This window comes from Barbus barbus, assembly GCF_936440315.1.
Source record: "Barbus barbus genome assembly, chromosome: 1".
Classification (NCBI taxonomy): domain Eukaryota; kingdom Metazoa; phylum Chordata; class Actinopteri; order Cypriniformes; family Cyprinidae; genus Barbus; species Barbus barbus.
This window is the reverse complement of record NC_136729.1, coordinates 38,391,694-38,413,992: the sequence shown is the minus strand read 5'-3', so window position 1 is coordinate 38,413,992 and position 22,299 is coordinate 38,391,694. Positions and strand designations below refer to the sequence as shown.

Genomic DNA, 22,299 nt, shown 5'->3' with positions numbered 1-22,299 from the left:
CGGCCGTTGATTACGTGAAGGTGTTTACATAGGACCCGTTCGAATGTAGTAGGCTGTAAGAATCTGAAAATGGAACTCGTAAGCAAAAAAAGTTTTGTTTGGCAGTACTTTCAACCAAAAGAAGGCGATTCAAGTCGAGCTTTATGTTCAATTTGCAATGCCAATTTGTCTCGTGGTGGCAAGTAGAGCCCTGCGCGGGACTGTTTTCTTCATCCCGCGCCCGCCGAATTTCTGACCATTACCGCCCGCTCCCGCAACGTGTGTGTTACACTCCCGCCCGCTCCCGCAATATGTATGTCCACTCCTGCCCGCACCCGCAAAACTCTGAGAATTTATTCCCGCACGATAATAGAGATGCATTGATTTTGTGTCTTCTCCCGTCCCTCAGGAAAAAAAACCGTATTGTATTGCTATTATTAAAGAGATTCATGTTTGTTCCTTTCCCTGACCTGCATGTATTCTGACGCACTGGTAGGGAAGATGAATATAGCCTGGGCTATCGGGGACATCTAAAACGCTTAGGCTACCGCGCGTTTCTTTAGACTTCAAGTACTTTGATTTTGTTGACAATGACATCATGTCGCTAGGTTACCTCCCGATCCCGCAGTGTTTTTTTTTAGCCGCCCATTCCCGCCCGCAGCAAAGTTCAAACCGCCCGCTCCCGCGAGTTTTGCGTTGGGTCCCACGGGACCCGGCGGGTCCCAATCCCAATGCAGCACTCTAGTGGCAAGGACCCTAAGCAGTACACAACATCGCCGATGTTACAACTAAGGATGCGAGTAGGATTCGGTATTCGGTTTCGGATTCGGCCGAATCTTAAACAGTGGATTCGGTATTCGGCCGAACCCCAAAAATCTGGATTCGGTGCATCCCTAGTTTAATCATCAAAACCCAAGTAGTAGTGTCCTTAATTATTAGTTGATTAAATCAAGCTATTCAAGATATGTTTTAAATTGCTCCTATGAATGAAACGTATGCAATAACAAAACATTATCAACAGTGAAGCAAACCCCAGAGACTGAATGAAGGTTTTGAAAGGTTGGCTTGTGTTCTTCCTGATACTTTCTTGTGTTACTGCATGCTTTGGCTGGGTATTCTGTACTGTTGCTCTAGTGAAAATGTACTGTAGATATATAAATATATTCCCATCTCACAATTACATGATCAATTGTCTAAACCATATTTCTAAAGTTCACCAAGCTTTGTTAGAAAAAGTTACTTTAAGATATTTGGATCCTGACTTCACATATTGAGTATTAATTTCAACATCGTCAATCATTTCCGTCAGCTGAATTTGTAATTATGTAATTTTTGCTAACATTCTTCAGTAAATACTTTCCATGAATATGGTTAAACATTAGATGGATTATCTTGCACATAAATTACATGGGAATTGTTAAAGATAAACTGCTATCTACCATAATAAACTTACCTGAGCACATTCAGGACGGTAACATCTAGGCTCTCACTGACTCAGAGTGTAATGCTTGGTGTCCTTTAACTCTAACTCACTACTACTTATTCTGACACATTTTATCTCTTGTTATTTTGTTTTATCTTCCTTTCTCTCCCTACGCACCTCTATATCAGGAGCCTCAAACTACTGTTATCCACAATCCTACTGATGGAAACAAGGTATTAAGTGTTTGATGAGGATCAAGTGTTTCTGAAATTTTAAAGGATATTGTTAGTTATTTTGAACTTAATATACAGTGGGGCAAATAAGTATTTGATACACTGACGATTTTTCAGGTTTTCCCACTTACAAAGAATGGAGAGATCTGTAATTTTCATCATAGGTACACCTCAACTGTGAGAGACAAAATATTTTTTAAAAAAGCCATAAAATCACATTTTTAAATAATTAACTTCCATTTTATTGCATGAAATAAGTATTCGATCACCTACCAACCAGCAAGAATTCTGGCTCTCACAGACATGTTAGTTTGTCTTTAAGAAGCCCTCCTATCCTCCACTCATTACCTGTAATAATTGCACCTGTTTGAACTCGTTACCTGTATAAAAGACACCTGTTCACACACTCAATCAATCAGACTCCAACCTCTCCACTATGGGCAAGACCAAAGAGCTTTCTAAGGACACTAGGGACAAAATTGTAGACCTGCACAAGGCTGGGATGGGCTACAGGACAATAGGCAAACAGCTTGGTGAGAAGGCAACAACTGTTGGTGCAATTATTAGAAAATGGAAGAAATTCAAGATGACTGTCAATGTACAGTATGTGGCTGTTATTAGGCATTTCCTGTTTCTCATTTTTCGACATAACTTCATCGCCTCGCCACGGGGAAACCGTTTGAGATGTCAAAAATCTCTTCGCAATTTAGCATCCCCAATGTCTTGAGATCATGTTCACCGAGTTTGGTTGCAATCGTTTGGAAATCCTCAGAGGAGTATATCAAATTCCAGAGCATGCGCTTTTTAAACAGCCCTGAATAGCCAACTTCCTGTTGGGCGGAGCCTATGACATGCAGTGTGAAAGTTGTTCAGCTCGAGTTCTATATGTGTACCGAGTTTCATATGAATACGTGCAAGTATGTGTGAGCTATACATCAAGTTGTCTGATAGTTTTCCAGGGGGCGCCGTAGAGCCCCTGTGCCACACCCAGGTCCCAGCCTCTGCGGTGTCCTAATGGCTGCGGATTCCAACATGCGTGCAAGAGTTTTTGAGCACGTTAAGGCCCCCAAAAGTGCCCGGATAGTCAAAATAAAAACAAAATCCTTAGGAGAACAAGAGGGCCCTGCGCCTTAGTGGCTTGGGCTCTAATGAAATGCATCAAGTCAGTTATTCTGCAATGTGAAATAAGGTTTGAACCTTCTGGAAAAAGGCGGTTTGCTGGCCAAACCAGTGTTTATCTAACTAACCCAAAGCACCTCTATCAATACAGGCTGGTTTCAGTTTCTTTTTACAACAGGGGGTTACTATTTCTGTCCGTTTTAATCATCGTTTAACTTGAGCCTATTTAAAATTCAAATTATTAGTAAATTACTATTTAAAGAAATTACTATTTAAAATATTAAATTATTTGTTTGCTTGTTTATGTGTGTATTTTTGTTTCATTTCAGGAATCATCAGAGAGTGCCAACACCACTATTGAAGATGAAGACATTAAAGGTACAGTTGAACCTAAATCAAACTTAAATTGTACGTTGTACAATAAGTTGGTACCCTGTGGTCCAGCCCGTTCTTGCTTTACCTATACATTGGGGAAAACAATTATTTGATCCCACTGCTGATTTTGTACGTTTGCCCACTGACAAAGAAATTATCAGTCTATAATTTTAGGTTTATTTGAACAGTGAGACAGAATAATTTATTTTTATATAAATTATAAATAAATAAAAAAAGTTATAAATTGATTTGCATTTTAATGAGACAAATAAGTATTTGACCCCTTCGCAAATCATGACTTCATACTGTGTGGCAAAACCCTTGTTGGCAATCACAGAGGTCAGATGTTTCTTGTAGTTGGCCACCAGGCTTGCACACATCTCAGGAGGGATTTTGTCTCACTCCTCTTTGCAGATCCTCTCCAAGTCATTAGGCCACTCCAGGACCTTAATGTGCTGCTTCTTGAGCCACTCCTTTGTTGCCTTGGCCGCATGTTTTGGGTCATCGTCATGCTGGAATACCCATCCATGGCCCATTTTCAATGCCCTGGCCCTGACGGTACATGACCCCATCCATCGTCCCTTTGATGCGGTGCAGTTGTCCTGTCCCCTTAGCAGAAAAATACCCCCAAAGCATAATGTTTCCACCTCCATGTTTGACGGTGGGATGGTGGTCATAGGCAGCATTCCTCTTCCTCCAAACACAGCGAGTCGAAATGATGCCAAAGAGCTCGATTTTGGTATCATCTGACCCAACACTTTCACCCAGTTGTCCTCTGAATCATTGGCAAACGAGCCTGTCCATTAGCTTTCTTGAGCAGGGGGACCTTGTGGGCAATGCAGGATTTCAGTCCTTCACGGCGTAGTGTTACCAATTGTTTTCTTAGTGAATATGGTCCCAGCTGCCTTGAGATCATTGACAAGATCCTCCCGTGTCTGGGCTGATTCCTCGCCGTTCTCATGATCATTGAAACTCCACGAGGTGAGATCTTGCATGGAACCCCAGTCCGAGAGAGATTTACTGTTATTTTGTGTTTCTTCCATTTGCGAAGAATCGCACCAACTGTTGTCACCTTCTCACCAAGCTGTTTTTTTCTAGATTTTTCTTTAGTTGTTATTCTGTCTCTCACTGTTCAAATAAACCTACCATTAACATTATAGACTGATCATTTCTTTGTCAGTGGGCAAATGTACAAAATCAGCAGGGGATCAAATAATTTTTTTCCCTACTGTACATTTATATTCATATTCACCACTTTAGTAAACAAAAAAGACAGACAGGTAATATTTGCGCTTCAGATTTCCAGGATTCTTAAGAAATATTTTAGTTGAAAACACTACTGTTGAACTGTCCTGCTTCAGGCCTAAAGTACCACCATAGTGGGTTGCCCATTCAACCCCCAATACACCCCACCAGTTTTTAGATTATTGGTCAATTATGGGTTTTCAGTAGCCGATTCATAAACTATTACTCTCAAACAATAAATATAGGTTGAATGCAGCCTTTCACTGTACTAATGAACTGTATCATGCTATTAAAGTGGAAACATGCAGAATATAGATCGATGATCACCTGTTTCCTGCATGTGCACTTTATTAGTTTGGCCTGCTGTACCCAACTTGGTGTACACGGTTGGTGAATTATCTGTTTAGATGAACTTTTTATTTTAAGCTTTCTTTTCACATGCCTGCTAACTTTCTGTTCCTCTTTTATGCTGTTATGAGCTTTGAAGGTAGAACAATGATTCTGTTTCTTTAATGCAACTGTGTGATCTTGTGTTATTATGTGTAGATTAAGTTGTCTGATGTAAATGCAGGTGGTCCAGTGACAGTTTGTGTGTGTGCATTTGTGCCATGATTTTTTTTTTATGGTATTTAATCATTTTAATTTATTTATTTTGATTCTTAACATCAAAGATAACCTGTTAATAACTTATTTTTAAAATGTGTTTTTAATACCCAGTATTTTTCTTTGCTTAAAGAAACCTACTTGTACAGTAGGACCTTTTAAAACTTTTTGGACATGCACATCCCCCTTACTGCTTATGAACTACAAAAATTATGCAATTTGTTCTTGTGTATCTTGCGAACCGAACACCATAATGTCACCATATTTTATTGTCAAAAAAACAATTCAACAAATCGCAACCATAATACTCACATAAGTCCACAGAGTGTGAAAGATGAATGGGAAGATATTTCTGTACCATTTTTCTTTCCTTTGCGGTTTCATTCATGTCTTTGTTTTCAGGGGATGCCCTGCAAACAATGTCAATCTGTTATTCACTTTGTCATTTCTACTCATTTTATCCTTTTTCTCTTCTTTTTAACAACCTTTCCCTTGCTTTTTATCATCCTACTATCAATCTGTGTCTTAATTTATTTGCTTTCCTGTCCACCAATCTGTCCACCCAATCATTCATCTGGCTTTCTATCCATCCACCCATCCTGTCCTTGATGTTCTTCCCATATTAATATACCCTCCAAATGGCACATTTACTAGGACCAGTATACCACCTGCCTACCATTTCTCCTAGAATGTACAAGCGCGAACAATCTCATTCCCAGCAGTCTTGTTCTTCCACTTCCTCCTCTGTCTCATCCTGCTGGTACCTCCCAAACATGTGGCCTGAAGAAGTCTGCTGTGACCGCATTCTCAAAGCCCTCCTGGCACTCTACCTGCTTGTTTTCCTATTTGTCTTTTTGGCCTTCCTCTACGTCAACTCAACAGCCGATTGTGGCCAGTGCATTAATCTCAAGGCTGCTCCAAAACGGTCTCAGCTAATCCAGAGCCACATCACCATTCAGTGTAAGTGACAGGGGAGGTTGTCAGGAAGCCAATGCACAGTTTTAAAATGGTGTACACTGATAGCTGAACCAGTAGACATGATTGCAAATGAGTAAAAATGACTTGATGTGTGTATACTTTTTTTTTTTTTTTTTTTTTTTTTTCCTGGGATTTGCACACACAAGACCTCAGTTTTTGTTAGTTAAGCCAAGTGATATCTTATTTTTGGATTCTACTGAAAGCTATAACAGAATTAAACGGTGTGTGATTCCATCAGGAATTTATGTACATTTTTGTGAGGTCACATATATCCAGAAGAATATATACTGTAAAAGTGATTCAGAGATCAAGGATTAGCTAAACATGCAGCTCCAAAAAAAAAAAAAATTGTCTATAGAGATATTTTGTCTTTTTTTTTTTTTTTTTTTTTTAATAAATGGAAAATTAAAAAAAAAAAAAACTTCTGGAAACAAGTCTGCTGAAAACATGGGTGATCACTGCACTCTACGTTTATGGAATGAGATCTCTTTGTGGGTGAGCCTGCCCAACATTATACAACAGAACAAGCAAGCAATACAATGACTCGTCTTCGCCTGTTGTGGTGGTTGCTGGTTTAGGACAAAAACTTTTTGGGGGAAGTCCCACCCAAAACAATTGTTTTTAAATAATTTACTCAACCTAAGGTTGTTCCAAAAATGTATGCATTACTTTCTTTGTTTCCCCTTGGTGACCATTGTACAGTATATTTGTCCACACAGTGGAAGTCAATGGGAAACCGTTTTGTTCACCAACATTCTTCAACCTATCTTCTTTCACATTCCACCAAATAAAGAAATACATATGTTTAGAATGACATGAGGTTGAGTAAATTACAGATTAAAAACTGCCTTTGACATTGTGCCTTTGACAGTGATCTACACAGCTTACCAAGATGTTGTTGTATTGTTGGTCAGTAATAAGCATTCTGCTCTTTGGTTTAACTTTATTGGTGGGCTGCAGAAACCATGACAATTGAACCACTGACCACAAAGGCATTACCACTAAACAAGACATCATTTCATTTTGACAATGTATCAGGTTTTTCAAAGAAAAAAAGTAATACATAATGTAACATTGTGACTAAACAAAAATCAATTAGTTACAATAACCTTATCTATCTTGCTTACAATCAATTACATTACACGTCTGCGCTGTCATTGGTTGTCTGAGCATTGTGTTGCTCTTTCCTCTCATTTGCATCAGTCAAATCACCACCTCTCATTGAAATCAAATGACTTTCAGCAGCTCTGAAAACCACTGAGCAAACCTTACCATCAGAAAGATAGAATTTTGTATGATTTGTTAACCTGGTTGGACATGGCAAGTATATATTTAAACAAGCTTTTCAGACTCTAAGAACATTTCATTCTCTTTCTTATTTAGGGTTTGAAAAGATACAGCGAGTGTGAATTTGGTGCTGTTATTTTGTCACTGTCACTGAAGCACTGAAGCATCACTGCAAACATCTGGGATTGTTCCTCATGTTGATTGTAAAGTGTCCCTTGAGGTGCTGGTGTAATAAGACTTTTAAGGCTATTGTGATGCATTAGTGCCCTCTAGTGGCAATAAAAATAAAATTGCACAGTCAAAAAATGCTTCATGTCAGAAAGCACAATTGATGTGCTGGACAGTCTGACTGGAATTTTACAGGCTATTTCTGTTCACCTTAGATCTATAATAACTGGAGAAGCTATCTCTGAGCATTTCCATGTAATGGCAGTTGTTAGGCCATTACATTCTGTATCACCATTCTGACTAATCACTCTAGAGATGTATGAAAATGATGTCAATGCTGATGGCACCACAAGAACACATGATCCCAAACCATTCACTAGCGCAAGTCTTGAGCTAAGAACTGAAACAGACAGGGCCATTCTTTTTCTTTTAAGAGCCCTATAAAAACACTAATATAACTAGTATCATATAATGACTAATAAAATTGATTATTTTGAGTGAGGGGTGAATGAGTTTGCTTGTGTGTGGGTTCATTCATGCATGTGCACGTTCACATAGTATTTCATGTATTGTGGAAAGTACTTCAATGGTTTACATATGCTGCTAAAAACATTGTTTGAGGACAGTCTTGTTTGTGATTTTTTTTTTTTTTTTTTTTTTTTGCACTTTGTTCACGAGTTCGCCCTTGCGTATAATGAACAGAGTTAAGGTTTATGCGTATTTGGCGTGCTGTCCGGGGAGAGGGCTCCGAGCTCTGTAAATTACTCCCGAACCCGGGGCACTCCTCCTGTCCGGGGAGAGGGGTCCGAGCTCTGCATTTAGCCCGGACCCAGAGCGCTCCCCCCCGAGCTCCTCCCCACGCTGGGGTAGGAGCGGGCTGATGGTGAGGAGTTGGGGTGGAGGTGGGATGCTGAAAACTGTAGAGAGAATGAAGGTAAGCTGGCTTGGTCTATTTATAGAAGTTCTCTCTTGGCTGATGGGATAGACTGAGTGATTGCTGATGGTGAATTGGCCATGTTAATTATCTGCGCGTGCTCCTCCCGAAATTTGTTAATAAAACATCACTTCACGAGTTCGCCCTTGCGTATAATGAACAGAGTTAAGGTTTATGCGTATTTGGCGTGCTGTCCGGGGAGAGGGCTCCGAGCTCTGTAAATTACTCCCGAACCCGGAGCACTCCTCCTGTCCGGGGAGAGGGGTCCGAGCTCGGCATTTAGCCCGGACCCAGAGCGCTCCCCCCAAGATGCGATTAGCGCGGGACAGCAGCCGGAGTGGGGCGTTGATAACCCCCCGAAATTGGCAAGGCTTCAGGATGGAGAGGCGCTGGACGTCGCTTGGAGTGGAAATGTTGCGGTGGCATCTGAAAGAGAATGTGGCTTCTGAGGAAGCGGCTCTGCTGCCGCATCTGGAAAGAGAATGCAACTGAAAGGGAATGTGGCTTCTGCGGAAACGGGCACTGCTGCGGCGTCTGAAAAGGAATGCGGCTTCTGCGGAAGCGGGCACTGCTGTGGCATCTGAAAGGGAATGTGGCTTTTGCGGAAGCGGGCACTGCTGTGGCATCTGAAAAGAAAATGCAACTGGAAGAGAATGTGGCTTCTGCGGAAACGGGTACTGCTGCGGCGTCTGAAAAGGAATGCGGCTTCTGCGGAAGCGGGCATTGCTGTGGCATCTGAAAGAGAATGTGGCTTCTGCGGAAACAGGCACTGCTGCGGCGTTTGAAAAGAGAATGTGGCTTCTGCGGAAGCGGGCACTGCTGCGGCATCTGAAAAGGGAATGTGGCTTCTGCGGAAGCGGGCACTGCTGTGGCATCTGAAAGGGAATGTGTCTTCTGCTGAAACGGGCACTGCTGTGGCGGTATCGAATGAATAGGGCGCTACTTGTAGTATTTGAAAGAGAATGTGGCTTCTGCGGAAGCGGGCACTGCTGCGGCATCTGAAAAGAGAATGTGGCTTCTGCGGAAGCGGGCACTGCTGCGGCATCTGAAAAGGGGATGTGGCTTCTGCGGAAGCGGGCACTGCTGTGGCATCTGAAAGGGAATGTGTCTTCTGCTGAAACGGGCACTGCTGTGGCGGTATCGAATGAATAGGGCGCTACTTGTAGTATTTGAAAGAGAATGTGGCTTCTGCGGAAGCGGGCACTGCTGCGGCATCTGAAAAGAGAATGTGGCTTCTGCGGAAGCGGGCACTGCTGTGGCATCTGAAAGGGAATGTGTCTTCTGCTGAAGCGGGCACTGCTGTGGCGGTATCGAATGAATAGGGTGCTCCTTGCTGCATTTGAAGAGAATGTGGCTTCTGCGGAAGCGGGCACTGCTGCAGCGTCTGAAAGGGAATGTGGCTTCTGCGGAAGCAGGCACTGCTGCGGCAGTATCGGACAGGCGGGGCACTGCTGCGGCCTTTGGAAGAATATGGCGTCTGCGGACGCGGGCACTGCTGCGGCATCGGAAACAGAGTGTGGCTTCTGCGGAAGCAGGCACTGCTGTGGCGTCTGAAAAGGAATGTGGCTTCTGCGGAAGTGGGCGCTGCTGCGGCGGTATCGAATGAGCAGGGTGCTGCTGCGGCGGTATCGAATGAGCAGGGTGCTGCTGCGGCGGTATCGAATGAGCAGGGCGCTGCTGCGGCATCTGAAAAGAGAACGTGGCTTCTGCGGAAGCGGGCACTGCTGCGGTGGTATCGGATGAGCGGGGCACTGCTGCAGCATTTTGGGACAGAAAGTGGCTTCTGCGGAAGCGGCCACTGCTGCGGTATGTGGAAAGGGAAAAGGAGGCTTCTGCGGGAGCGGTTACTGCGGCAGAGCGGGAATACGCGAAGGCTCCTGTGGGAGCGGGGTGCTGCTGGGATGGTTTGGAGTGGAGGTGAGCAGCTATGGGTGGATAAGGGGATGGCTATGGCGGGTCTGCGGTCGGGTGAACAGGGGTGTACTGGCGTTAAAAGGGGATCAGCTGATGAGGGTTCGTTGAGCTTCTCTGATGAGGAAGCGTTCTGACCGAATGTAGGTCTTGAAAGCCTCTGATGTCCAGCGGCCGAGTGCCTGGATCTGAGGCTGGGAGAGGCCTTTTTGGGCGGCTGTGGTAGCTGCGCCTATGCGAAAGGAGTGGCTGGAGTAGTGATCTGCTGGGATGCCGGATAGTAGTAGAACGGACTTGAGGTGTTTTTGGAACCAGAAGCGTGTGGCAGGGCGATTTGAGTCGTCGACGAAAAGCGGGTCGGATGGGAGTTTGGCCTGCGGGCTCCTGTACTGTAGGTAAGCTAAGAGGGTTTGGTATGGTTGGATTGGTGACTGGAGATTGAAGATATAGATGACGTGGCCTCTTCTCGCTTGGTCTGTCTTGCTTTGCTTGATGAGATAGGAGATTGCTTCGGTGTCTAGTGCTGATAGGTCTGAAAGGGTTGGATGGATTTTTGGATTGAAGTTGGATGTGATGGTGAGTTCCGAGCATCTGAGAAAACCGAAGAAGGCCAAGATGAACATGGCGTCGAGCGTGCGGGCGGTGTGCATGGAGTGGTAGCCTCTGCGGAGGGTGGAAATGCATTTGGTTAGGATCTCTAGAGTTATTGGCTGTCTAGCGTCTGGGCGGGTGGGTTGGGCTCTTTGGATGCCCTTAATGAGCATGGATGTCTGTGGGCTGGTTATTCCTGGGGAGGGTGAGCCGAGCATGAGTTTGTGAAAAAAATGGATTCCGCTGAGGTAGCCTTTGATGGAGCTGGCCTGGAGGTTTTTGGTGACGTTGAGATGGGAGGTGAACGAGGTGATGGTGAGTAGAGAAAAATCGGGGAAAGGCAGGTTGTAGGTGCGGTGGAAACTTTTGAAACTATTCCAGGCAGTTAGGTACGATTGGAGGGTCCTGGGGGAGACGGCATGGAGGATGGAACTGAGGGAGGCATCTAGGAGGGTTCTTAGAGGGTGATTTACGGGAATATCAGCTCTGAATATGGAGGTACTGGCGTTGGGAGTTTGTCGGCATCTGGCACCAGCAGCCTGAATTTCTGGAAAGCAAACCGAGAGAGAGAGTCAGCTATTTGATTTTTGGACCCGGGGACATGTTTTGCATTTAGAATGAACTGGCCGCATGCCGAGATCCAGATGAGACGTCTTAGAAAGGGCATTAGTGCGGGGGAATGAGACCGGCCTTTATTTATGCAATGCACGACCGCTTCGTTATCGCAATGCACTACGATGCTTGCGGTGGACCATTCTTTCCCCCACAGAACCGCTGCGGCGACGAGAGGATATAACTCAAACAATGCTGAGGATGACAGGGACTGCGGTAAATCTGACAGCTGGGGGGGCCACGTGGATGCAAACCAGCGGCCTCGGTAAAATCCCCCGAAACCGCAGGAGGGGGTGGCATCCGTAAATAATTGGATGTCGTCGGGGTGGGAAACCATGCTGTTATAGAAGAAGGATAAGCCGTTCCATTGTTTGAGGAAGTTTATCCATAGCCTGAGCTCGTTGCAACACGAGCTGGATAGGGATAGGTGATCCTCCAGCGCGTGCACGGAGGACGCGAGGGAGAGTAGGTGAGAAATGAAAGGGCGGCCCTGCGGGATGATGCGCATTGCGAAGTTTAGGTGACCGAGGATAGACAACAGCTCGCGCTTGGAACAGTTTGGGTTGTCTAAGAGGACGGAAGCGACCAGGATCGTTCTATCGATTTTCTCTTTGGGCAGGGAAGCCTGGAATTTTTTCGAGTCTAGTTTGATGCCTAAAAATTCGATGGACGTGGTTGGGCCCGTGGTTTTGTCCTGGGCGAGCGGAATCCCGAGTTTGGAAAAGACTTCCTGGACTGTTGAGAGGTGTGCGGCTGGGATGGAGCCGGGAGGCGAGATGAACAAAAAATCGTCTAAAAGGTGGATGAGGTATGGGATTTCGTAGTTGTTGGAGAGGATCCAGCAGATAGCCTCTGCCAGCATGTCGAAAATTTTTGGGCTGCTTCTGCAGCCGAAGGTTAGGCGGACGGAAAAGTAAAATTTCTCGTGCCAGCGTATGCCGAATAAATGCCAAAAATCTGGATGGATGGGCATTATTTTAAAGGCGCAGGCGATGTCGACTTTGGCCAGCCAGGCGCCGCGACCCGCGTCTTTGATCAGTGTTATGGCTTGGTCGATGTCGTGGTAGTGGAGAGAAAATTCTTCGAGCGGAATGAGGCTATTAATGCTTGGAAAGGGGGAGTTATGCGGGGATGAGAGATCGATTATTAAACGTTTTTTACCAGAAAATTTTCGGGTCGCGACGCCAATCGGACTGACGCGAAAACAGGGGAAGGGAGGAGCGTTGAAGGGGCCGATCATGAAGTTTGACTCGACTTCGTTTTTGACTAGAAGATCGACTGTGTCGGGTTCGGCGAGGGCTGACTGAAGGTTGGCACAAATGATGCTTTGTTGCGGGAGGCTTTCGACGCCAGGATTAAAGCCGTGAGTAAGACCGGTCAATAAAAAATCAGTAAAGTTGATGTCGGGGTGCTGAGACAGTTCGGCAGACAGACAGTAAATTTGCACAGGAGTCGATAAGTAGGGTTTTTCATCTTTATTGGAGGATTTAAACACTGGACATATGGTGCGGGCGTGTGCGCCGCCGCAGAAGCTGCAGACGTGCATGTAGCGGCAGCGATGCCTGGAGCACCTGCTCGCGTTGAAGTTGGAGCAGACCTGGTTGTTGGAGAAGGAGGAAGGGTGGCGTCGGTGGTTTGGAAGTGGGTCGGTTGGAGTGGTTCGCTGGCGCGGGACATAGCTGGTTGATTTGCGCTGAGGCGGTTCGGCACAAGGAGGGGTGGGCGGGGTGATGAGAGGGCATGCCGTGGTGGAATGGGCGACAGAACGGCAGACTGAGCATGTGACGTTGCGGCAGCCCAAGAAGACTCTGTTGTGGAGCTCGGTATCCAGAGCCCCCCAGTAAGGGCACTGGTTCCACTGAGCCACCCTGATGGCACATTTTGCTGAAAACAGCTTGTGGTAGGTGTAGAAGTGCGTGCCTCCGTATGATAAGGCGAGCTCGGCGACTATTGAGAGATAGTCGCTGAGCTCGCGTCTCCTGTGTGGGAAAGCTGTGCAAATTACCTCGGAGTAACGGGTGAAGGCGATCGTGAACTCGGAAAATGACAGAATGCGTGACGGATTATGCGATGAATTTTTTAGTGTGACGGAAAAATCGCCGCAATCGATTTGGCGGTCTGAAGAGGGTGGTGAAAGTGATGACAGGAGAGAAAAAAGGTCTATGTCCGCACCTGTTAGGATCTGTGCTCTGATGCTGCTGGCGACGGGAGGTGGTTCCAGGGCAGGTGCGTTCGGTGGGATGGGCGTCGGAATGGCGGATGCCAGCGTGAACGAAGGACGAGCCTGAGGATGAGGAAGAGGAGGAAGAAAGGCGGCCGTTGGAGCCGCTGGCGGAGGCATGCTCGCGCTGGCGTCGCCTCCGGGAGCGAAGACGGAAAGGAGGAAAGGAGGGAGAGAGGGGAAGGGTGGCATTTGCGCCTGTGCCGCTGACGGAGGCAGCCTCACGCCGGTGACGGCTCCGGGAGCGAAGATGGAAGGAAGGAACGGAAGGAGAGAGGGCTCGTAAGGAGTCTGGGCTCGCGCCGCTAGCGGAGGCATTTTATTAATCATCCAATAATAAAATGTGACATTCTGTAGTTTTGTCTCATATTCATCTTTTAATCATATTTGTAAGTGTCTTGACTCCACAGCCAACAGAGCAATTTTGTCTTTACTGTTCCAATACTTTTGGAGGGCACTGTATGTGTTTCCTTGTACTTCTGAAGTTTGTATTAATTTGTCTTGTTTTCTAAAAATCGTAGTTAAGCATGTTGAGTTACAATCGTTTGTGTACACAATGAACCCCTGGTTTGGTTTATGAAGGCTTATTTTAACTTTAGATGCAAAGAGTTAGACAAAAACAAACCAGCCCAAAGTCTGGTGGGAGTGTACTAGGAAAAATAATAAGAAAAAAAACTTTTTCTTTTTAACTTTTTTTTTAGCCAAAGCCAACGAGAAGTAGCCTAACGTAATTTAGACGTTTAACAACAATATACAGACATGCAAGCTTCTGGTGTACCACGTGATGCACTTTATGTATGTTTTTATACGTGAATGAAAGCCTAAATTAAATCTGTTGTTCATTATACAAAGTGATCCTGGCCCGGTTTCACAGACAGGGCTTAGACTAAGCCAGGATTAGGCCATAATTCAATTAGGTTTTTCAATTTTTGAGGGGGGTGAAATATCTCTGTAAATAACTGACTGAAGTGTTGCATAACATGTAAACACTGTGAATCACTAAGAAGGATGTCCTTAACCATTTCATTAGTTGTGATAACTTGAGTTAGAATGGCTCAGTGTCCCTGAACAAGTGACTTTAGGCTGAGCAGTTGCAGCAGTGGCACCAGTGGCAGGTACTTGGATTTGGGATGGTGACACTGCAAATGAAGAGCAATACTTGAACACGGAGAATGAGATGTCAGTATTGTATATGTACTTTGTGCCTTGTGAGGTTACCATTTAGATGTTGGGTTGAGAAGTGGTGCCCTGTGCAACCACCTGTTTGTTGAAATCCCGTCTGCATCCTTAAAGTCTGACCCAGTTGTAAAGGCAGAAGACTGTGGGCATTACAGTCATTATATTCTTTGCTTTCCTTTCTCTTCCTGGCCAGTATTGCCTTGATGTTGAGGCATACAAAAAGTGTCAGCCTGCCTTCAGCTCAGCTCAGCTCGTGCGCCTAGAGAGGAGGAGTTAGGCAGGGGATGGCAGGCAGTGGCGGCTCCGGGATTTCTTTGTTGGGGGTGCTAAGGGGGGGGGGGGGGGGCTTAACAGTTCAGAGGGGATGCTAAAAAACTAATTAAATTGAAAGTAATGAAGGCCTAAACTTTAGCTATCAGTTTTTTTTATATACAGCAGCTTCGAAAAAGGCATATTTTACTTTTTTTTTTCCTGTGGTAATAATGGTAAAAACTTCTCATATGCCACTGTTATTAGTAATAATGCCAACTGCCAAATATGACACTTACAAAGTAATATAATTTATGAACGAATATAGAAAAGAGGGAAAGTTGGGATTTTTTTTTTTTTTTTTTTTACAATTCAGAAAACTATTTCCACATGGGCACATATTGCGGGTGATAACCTCCCCGTGCTGATTTGCATCGTATCATGTGTCGATGATAGCCAGAGATAAGCATAAAAAAATTGGCAATATTAAGAGGATTTAGCATTTCCAATTATTGTAGGCCTGTTATATTCTTATTATTAGGTCTATTATTATCAGATTTTTGTCAGCAGATAGACACGGGGCACAGAGGTAAGTGCAATACAAACAACAGGTTTATTGAAAAGCAGCAGAGGGGAATGAGATGAGCAGTAAGTCCGGGTAAGCAGGTGGCGGTAATCAGGGCATTGGGATCTGGTGAGTGTCGTTGGTGGTGACTGTGGTGACTCTGACACTTTTATTATTAAATTACATCAAATTATTACCCCGCGATAATTTCATAGCGCATCACCGCATGATGCGCTGTGAGAATAATAAAATAGGCTAGCTTACTCCTCATTGAAAATATTTTTTTTATATATTTTTTCAAAACAGGTCTATTAATTTATACAATGAATTATAGGCCTATAATTAAAATGAACACTGCAGTCATCAATAAAAATTCAGAGCAGCTTTATTTATAAGACTGATATGTTTTCAGAATTGCAACTTTAGGCTATATCTCACAATTCTGACTTTTTAACTTTCAATTCTGACTTTATATAATGCAATTATGAGGAAAAAAGTCAGAATTATGAAATTAAAAAGTTGCAATTACCATTTTTTTATTCAGTGGCGGAAACGGGCTTCCATAATTGACTTGACTTTCACCATCTTGCGCAAAGTTTGCGCGTTGCTTGCTTCAGTTGCTTGACCCCTCCCCCATACTATCAATTGTTTATAGAGGCCACATATTAGGCACTTTTTTTTTTAGGTTTTTAATGTTTATTTTTCAATGTTAATGAGAGTGACACAGAGAGTTAAAAAACAGGAAAATCATTTGGAAATCTTTGGGGGTGCTGTGCCGGGGCTAAGCAAGTTTCTGATGGGGCCCTGTCAAGCCCCGCCTAGCGCCGCCACTGATGACAGGTCATCCCGTGGAAGATTACGCAGATGAAGATTGTATGTCACTTCACTCCCTATAGTATCTATAGGCCATTAGAGAGTAGCAGTGAAGGCTACTCCAAATGTGCTCAAAGTCCGGTGTATGTGCAAAATCTAAAAAAAAAAAGATTGCATACTGCCGTGCATTATCAGTAATGAGTGGATCCATGCTGGGATGCATCAGCTGAGAGAGCAATGGTGAAGTCTAAGAACTGGAGGATGAGACACAATAGCTTTTAGCTTGTCATCTTAATACTAGAACCGCCAGGGGTCGCTGTATATCTAAAACCACCAGCAGGTAAATTTTACCTATGCACATGATATGTTTTGATATGGCTAAAGAACATACTATTTCACTGTAATATGCCACTGTCTTCATAAAGAAGTGTCTTTGTCTTTTTTGACATGTCTAACAACGTGCTTTCCAAAAATACAATCAGTTAACAGCATGTCTTTAAGATATTGTGACATCAATTTTACTTCAAATAGACTACAAAAGCAACTCATAAGCAATAATAAATAAGTAAACAAATCCAAAATAAACAAAGACGAAAAGAGTAATTAAAAAAAGAATATAATAAAAAATAAATAAATAAAAACATAATGCCATCTGTGTTGATAGTGGTGACTAAATAGTCGCAAAGTTAATCAGAATCAGAATGAACTTTTTTTGCCAGGTGTGTTTACACATACGAGGAATTTGTTTTCGTGACAGAGGCTTCCACAGTGCAACAGAATGACAGTGAGAGAACAAAAAACACAGATAATAAAAAGAAGAGTTACAAATAGAACAAGTAAATGAGGAATAACAATATACAAATTGACAACTGTATGTACAGGTATATAACAATAGACAGTTTTGTATGTACAGGTATATTATGTGCAATTTGAAATGTAGACTATGTATGCGTGTTAGATAAGTGTATAAATAGTGTGTGTTCAACAATTATTGTCAAGTGTTCATGAGATGGATTGGCTGAGGGAAGAAACTGTTCCTGTGTCTGGTCGTTCTGGTGCTCAGAGCTCTGTAGCGTCGACCAGACGGTAACAGTTCAAAGAGGGAATGTGCTGGATGTGAGAGGTCCAGAGTGATTTTACCAGCCCTTTTGCTCACTCTGGATAAGTACAGTTCTTGGAGAGTGGGGAGGGTTGTACCAATGATTTGCTCAGCAGTCCGGAATACCCTCCGTAGTCTTCTGAGGTCAGATTTGGTAGCTGAGCTGAACCAGACAGTTATTGAAGTGCGGAGGACAGATTCAATGATGGCAGAGTAGAACTGTTTCAGCAGCTGCTGTGGCAGGTTGAACTTCCTCAGCTGGCGAAGAAAGTACAACCTCTGCTGGGCCTTTTTAAAGGGGTCCTATTATGCTCTTTTACAAAGTCTTGATTTTGTTTTGGGGGTGTACTAGAACATGCTTTCATGCTTGGTGGTTCAAAAATCGCATAATTTTTCACATAATTTACATTTATTACAATACCTTTCTCGCCAGCCTGGCACAAACGACTCGATTAGTTCTGGGTTTGATGAAGGCCCGCCTTCCGAAAAACGAGATGTGTTGTGATTGGTTAGCTGTCCCAGTGCGTTGTGATTGGTAAACAGCTTAGATGGCGTTTCAGTATTGCCCCGCCCCTTGCCAGAACAGCAAGTTCGTCAATATTGCCATATCAGTTCAGACCCCGAGAATATTGAACAAGAGGGTCGTGCAGAACCTTTGCATGCACGGATATTGCAAGACATAATAAAGTGGTAACGTTATTGTTTTTTTTTTTTTTTTGTCTAAATCACGTTTTAGATGGAATGTCAACAACAGCTTAAAAATAACTGCATAGACTGTACAGATAAGTGCAATATGTATTATGTTCATTGTTCTCTAATTATAACATTATAACATGAATTGCACTGAAACTGTTATACAGTTTAATTTATTATACCATAGTCCCACAGACTTACACTATTTGTGGCCGCATGTATATGCAAATTCATTCTCTGCCAGCAGGAGGCACTGTTGGAGCGGGAGAGATCGAGGTTTCCCCGGTAACGCTGTACACAAAGCAGAGCTCTGCTCACAAATGCTGCTTCATCAGACATTATATGCAAGATTAAATGAAAATGACATCCAAAATTTTCTGAAAATAGTTGGTTTCCATCAGAAATACAGTGATATAAAAACACCCGCACTGGGTGGGTTTCGATTTTGAAACGTGCAGTGCTCCTCAGCCCCCAACCATTCAAATTTCTGTAGGTGGGATATACAATTTGTGATGTAATAAATACAGGAAAACAACTTTGTAGTCCAAACGAGCTGTTCGCTGTAGTTCTTGAAAAGGGATTTTTTAAAAACTAAATATCTCCATTTGGAGTGGGCTTTGAGATTTGTACCTTTGTAGATCGTTTTATGCCCAAACATACACCCTACACGCTGACTAAAATTCAAAGTGAAAAAGCATAATAGGACCCCTTTAACATTAGAGTATATGTGAATGTCCCACTTCGGGTCCTGGGAGATGGTGGTGCCCTGGAACCCGAATGACTCCACTGTCGTTACAGTTCTGTTAATGATGGTGAGTGGGGGAGAGCAGGGGGGTTTCTCCTGAAGTCCACGGTCATCTCCACTGTTTTGAGCGTGTTGAGCTCCAGGTTGTTAAGACTGCAGTTAAGCAGTCACAACCTGTAGAAAAGCACACGAAAAAAAATACAAATCCCATATATATATTTCCCTAGATATCTCCGATAACATAACCCTATAATGAAAACATGTCATTTAGAACAACAATGAACATTAAAACTCAAACGAACCAAGACCATTCTTTATGAATTTGAGCCCACCTCCAAAAGAAGGATATCTGACTACCCAAAAAACCCTAATTGACACACAAAACCTTTTTTTTTTTTTCACATCTGGAGGCAAGTGATCCATAAAAGGAGACCATATATTCTGAAAACTTTTATGTTCATGGCTTATAAGCTAAACGAGCCTGCACTGACAACGAGAATCAGAAGGAAGTAAATGCATATTTGGGTGATGTAATATTAAATAAAAACGTCATTAATCAACATATTAAAGATAAACCATGTTATTTAAATGAGTAAAATAGACCAGGTGTCACCAAGTTCGGTTCTGGAGGGCCGGTGTCCAGCAGAGTTTAGCTCCAACCCTAATCAAACACACCTGAAGCAGCTAATCAAGGTCTTCCTAAGTATACTTGAAACTTCCAGGCAGGTGTGTTGTGGCAAGTTGGAGCTAAACTCTGCAGGACACCGGCCCTCCAGGATCAAGTTTGATTACCCCTGCTAGAGACAATGATGAGCAATAATAATTCTCCACACTGCATGATGCAATGACAAATTCAAGCGCACAGCTTCACCTAATTAATTATTAATTTGTTTTGTTATATCATTATAACATTATAATTCGAATAAGAGAACAACTCCAATACATTTAGGGTAATCAAAAAATGGTTTTATTCAGTACATCATAGCTTTTTTTTTTTTTTTTTTTTTTTTTTTTTCTTCAGGAAACGGCCGGGCAAAAAAAAGCAACACATCTCTCTCTATGTATAAGAAACCTGTTAATATCCGTCCTGTGCACTCTCTGAGCGCTCTCTTCTTCCTGTCATTACTAGACACGCCCCTTACTGCTGATTGGCTGCAAGTGTTTTGGGACTCGGCCTGACACTGTTGTCAAGTGTTTTCAAATATTGCTTGGAGCACATTTAAATAATGCGTCATCTAAAGGGATTTGCCAAAATCTGCATTTTGTGTCAAGGATACTGAAGACCTTGGCACCCTGCATGTCAACATTGACCAGTTTTCAGGGGACGATGTTGCCCGAGAAGTTTCTTTTTGAGTCTATACATATCCTTACAGAGCCACAGTCATTCTCTCAAGCTCAGCTATAATTATTCTCTCATTGCAATGAGTAACTTCTAGGGCACACATTCAGGAGGTGCCCCTGATCTCGTGATAGACAACATGCTGTTTGCCAAGCATTTGGGTCAGACAGGTCACTCAGTTTCTGTACCCCGTTTACATTTTCATTATAGAGAATGAGGTTTACTTGTTGATCAGATATACAGTAATGTTGCATTTAGCTCCTGCCAACTTTTTTTTTTTTTAGTTTCCAGACACATTTTAGTTGCAGTGCTTTTAATATTTCACTTTTCTGAGTGACATCATTCACTGTTTCATAATAGTAGTTTGTAACGATTGGCCTTATCGGCTGAATTACATGGATTTAAAATGGGGTCAGATTAAACTGTGTGAGAGCTTTTGAGTCTTTAAAAAGATGAGACAGACAACAATGTTAAAAGTGAAAATCAAATATGTATTTACAATATTCACAAGAGACTTAAAACAACACAATTAAACTAGAATAACTTGGGCTGTTAAAAGCAGTCTTTTAGTTCAACACCATGAAACAGTCCTTAAGAATTCCAGCGTGCTGTAAGTCCCAATGTGAATGTGAGAAGTGTCCACAGGTGTACAATCCAAAGAGAAGTGATAATCCAAAAGTGCTGGAAAGTAAAGTCCACAAAGGTAACTCCACTCTTCCATAATGCAGGTGATCGTAAGCCATGACATAATTGTTTGACATGCTGCCTCCTTTATGCTGTCAATTTCCTATTTCCTGTCATGTGATCAGTCACGGTTGAAATTGTAATAAATACATTTAAACTACATTTAAATATGCTGTTATTTACAGTACGCAAAACATTAAGTAATATGGAATAACTACATTGGTCAAATGTTTGCATACACCTTGCAGAATCTGTAAAATATTAGTCGTTTTAACAAAATAAGATCATAAAATGCTATTTATTTATTTAATAAATAAATCCTAATAAAATAATAAATACATTTTAATTTTTTTAAATAAATAAAAAAATCCTCATTTGTAAGTTGCTTTGGATAAAAGTGTCTGCTAAATGACTAAATCAATTTATTTATTTATATATTCATTCATTCATGCCCCATTCTACCCCAGTGAAACAGTTTCACATAATATATAATCCATAATACAAAATTATAATTGTTTAAAAAAATACAATGTGGTCCCTCAATTGTCCTCAGTGTGAAAAATCTCAAAATGATAGTCATTGCTTTGAAAGGGTTAATGACATATGGCATAATCAGTCAAGAGTATGTACTTTTCAACAGTGTCAATTTGTTAATTCAACTAGCCTATAATTTTGTTTTGTGGGCTGTACCTATGTAAACACGTTATGTTAAACCGTTTCATGCTTTTTTTTAAATTTATTTTACATTTTGAAGATTCTGCAAGGTGCGTGTAAACAGTTGTTGTTATTGTTGTTTATTATTATTATTATCCTTTGCTATGTGCAAATATCATCATCATCATTACATTTGTTGCCCCTTTAAGTAACCTACACTTGCCCCTTTAAGGTTTTATCTCCTTTTTTGTATATGAAATTTAGGAAACGGTAGTTTTTCTTAATGAATCAGTGGTTATACCTAAGACATACTGCCAAACATACTGTTTTTCTTTTTCTTTTGATATTTTTGTGAAACATAACAGCAGCATATCATCCACATCCATTTTCCTAACTTTGAAACCGCAGCGCGCGAGGTTAGAAAGACTGTTATCGTTCGTCGGTGTGGACGCAAATGTAGTTATCGTTATCGTGCTTGATGTGAACGGGGCTTAAGACTTGGCAACACTGGAAGGTCCTGGCAGATCGCAGGCCGTATTTTCGCAGAAAGAAAGGATTCAGAGAATCTGAAAATGCACACACTGGAAAAACTGCTACATA

The 22,299-nt window shown here is 42.5% G+C and overlaps 1 protein-coding gene across 3 annotated transcripts in view; it reads left to right on the top strand.

The window, feature by feature from the left end:
• The window catches only part of LOC306875551 (calcium/calmodulin-dependent protein kinase type II delta 1 chain-like), a 136,277-nt gene that overhangs the window by 107,363 nt on the left and 6,615 nt on the right, over positions 1 to 22,299 (top strand). For 2 of the 3 annotated variants that reach the window (XM_079426204.1, XM_079426203.1), the window contains exon 14: positions 3,084 to 3,132. In XM_079426204.1, coding sequence (XP_079282330.1) covers positions 3,084 to 3,132 — 49 coding nt within the window. Of the gene's footprint in view, positions 1 to 1,590; positions 1,636 to 3,083; positions 3,133 to 22,299 lie in introns of all 3 variants that reach the window. The other variant, XM_079426205.1, reaches the window with a different exon arrangement.